Source organism: Sciurus carolinensis, unplaced genomic scaffold (assembly GCF_902686445.1).
Source record: "Sciurus carolinensis unplaced genomic scaffold, mSciCar1.2, whole genome shotgun sequence".
Taxonomy (NCBI): Eukaryota; Metazoa; Chordata; class Mammalia; order Rodentia; family Sciuridae; genus Sciurus; species Sciurus carolinensis.
This window is the reverse complement of record NW_025920548.1, coordinates 21,776-24,446: the sequence shown is the minus strand read 5'-3', so window position 1 is coordinate 24,446 and position 2,671 is coordinate 21,776. Positions and strand designations below refer to the sequence as shown.

The 2,671-nt window shown below is 41.1% G+C and overlaps 1 protein-coding gene across 1 annotated transcript; it reads left to right on the top strand.

Moving 5' to 3' along the window:
• The first annotated feature begins 429 nt into the window (after window positions 1–429).
• On the top strand, window positions 430–1,395 carry LOC124975835 (olfactory receptor 4F15-like). The gene has a single exon (XM_047538345.1). The coding sequence runs from the start codon at window positions 430–432 to the stop codon at window positions 1,393–1,395; it is 966 nt and encodes a 321-aa protein (XP_047394301.1).
• The last annotated feature ends 1,276 nt before the right edge of the window (window positions 1,396–2,671 follow it).

Sequence of the window (2,671 nt, the reverse complement as noted above, 5' to 3'; positions counted from 1 at the left end):
TAGAAGTGCAAATTAGAGAATGCAATTTCTGGTTTGAGCAAAAAAATCAGTCATAGAATCCTACACCTCTCCACCATGTGACAGTCCTCTTTGTGTGTCTGGAATACGCAATTGGCTACTCCTCCTCCAGGGGAGGATGGTTAGCATTGATCACACTGTCATAGCGAGTTAATATCAGTGCATTTTGAGGTTTTATCAGGTGCCACTCCTGTGCCAGTCCACTGGACTGCTCGCATTCCAGGTGTTAGCGAGCCCTGAGGAAGCTCATTGACTGACATACCTAACAACAGCATTTAGTGTTCAGCAGAATCTTACATTTTTGTGAAATGCTCAGGTAATATTTGGCTCTAATAATTTATATACTTTTCCACAGAGGAAAATAATGTAATACTAATAATTTTAATTTTCTCATTCTTTCCTTTAGGAAACATGAAAGTGAACCTACCCAATGAGCCAGTGAATGGACCAAACCACTCTGTAGTGTCTGAATTTGTGTTCCTGGGACTCTCCAATTCCTGGGAGACCCAGATTTTTCTTTTTTGCTTTTCTTGCCTCTTTTATGTGTCCAGTTTGGCAGGAAACCTCCTCATAGTTGTCACTGTGACCTCTGACCATTACTTGCACTCCCCCATGTATTTTTTGCTGGCCAACCTCTCTGTCATTGATCTGATATTTGGCTCCATTGCAGCACCCAAGATGATCTACGACCTCTTCAGGAAGCAGAAAGTCATCTCCTTTGGGGGCTGTGTAGCTCAGATCTTCTTTAGCCATGCTGTTGGGGGCACTGAGATGGTGCTGCTCATAGCCATGGCCTTTGACAGGTATGTGGCCATATGCAAGCCTCTGCACTACCTGACCATCATGAGCCCAAGGAGGTGCATTTTGATCTTAGTGGGTGCCTGGACCATTGGTCTCCTTCACTCATCAGCCCAGTTGGCTTTTGTTGTTAACTTGCCCTTCTATGGGCCCAACATATTGGACAGCTTTTACTGTGACCTACCTCGGCTCATCAGACTAGTCTGCACGGATTCTTACAAACTGGAGTCCATGGTCGCTGCTGACAGTGGGCTCATCTCCCTGGCTGCGTTCTTCCTGCTTGTCCTTTCTTATGTCTTCCTCCTGGCTACCCTCCAGAAGCACTCCTCAGGAGGCTCTGCCAAGGCTCTTTCCACTCTCTCAGCTCATGTTACTGTGGTGGTTTTATTCTTCGGTCCATTGATTTTTTTCTATGTGTGGCCTTCTCCTTCAACACGTCTGGACAAAATTCTAGCTGTGTTTGATGCAGTTTTGACTCCATTTCTAAATCCTGTCATCTACACATTCAGGAACAGGGAGATGAAGGTAGCAATGAGGAGAGTGTTCAGTCTGCTCCTGGGTGTTCGAAAAATCACCTGAGTGACTTGGTTGAAACAAAATCAAAGTGACTGTTGAAAGTCCATAATAGCCAATCCTCTTGAGGATGAGACTTTCTGCTAGGCATTATTGAGTGTTCACAAGCATTCATCAACTGTCTGGTGCATCTATTTTGTTCCCATGGAAGAAAGATGGATTTTATGTACAACATAGAAATCGAAGATTATACTATATCAAATATTATATTTAATTCCTAAAGAACGGTGCCAATAATAGCTTTCACCTATATTAATGGTGTAAATAAGTTTGTTTTTTAGGACATCTGAACTACTGATTTTCAGGTGTCCTGCCCTACTGTTGGTGTACTTGTTCACACCAGGCTTTCCTATCTGTGTGTCCTACATCTCCTCTTCACCTGTTCTGCTCTATTATCCTTCTTCATGAGCAAACAGTAGCAATCATCTGTAGGATTTGTGATGACTTACATATTCTATTGCACATGTCTTGCTTCCACACTTTTGTTACATATATTCAAGGGTGTTTTCCACTTTATCTTTAGTCAAATAGATCAGGGGTTGGCAAATGTTCTGCAAAGTGTTACATTGTTAGAAGTTTTGACTTTGTGGGCTACGCAGCCTGTTTCAGCCACCCACAGTTGCTGTTGTAATGTGGAAATGGCCACACACAACTCAAACATTAATGGAGATGGTTCAGGTCCAATAAAGCACTTCACAAAAAAAGCAGCAGAGCAAATTCAACCAAATGGTTATGGTCCACCAACTCCTAAGTAGATTATGCTAAACAGGTAGATTTACTCATTCTCCCAAACATCACAGTCTTTATCTCAACAGGAGTCTAAAATGAAAGGCAAGGTCTTATGACACAATATTTGCAGTTTAATTACAGAGATTTTGATCATAATAGCATCAAATAACTTGTGTTATCTTAACTGACTTATCCCCTCTGAAATTCAATTTTTTAAAGGTGGCAATAAAACTCACATATTTATGGTGATAATGAAGTCAAATTGTATTTGAAAAGATTTTATCAACTTAAAAATTACCACAGCTTCTTTATCCATTCATCTGTTGAGAGGCATCTAGGTTGGTTCCACAATCTAGCTATTGTGAATTGAGTTGCTATAAACATTGATGTGGCTGCAATACTGTAGTTCACTAATTTTAAGTCCCTTGGGTATAAACTGAGGAGTGGGATAGTTGGGTCAAAAGGTGGGTCCAGTTCAAGTTTTCTGAGGAATCTCCATACTGCTTTCCAGAGTGGCTGCACCAATTTGCAACTCTAAAAAATAAAAAAAAGC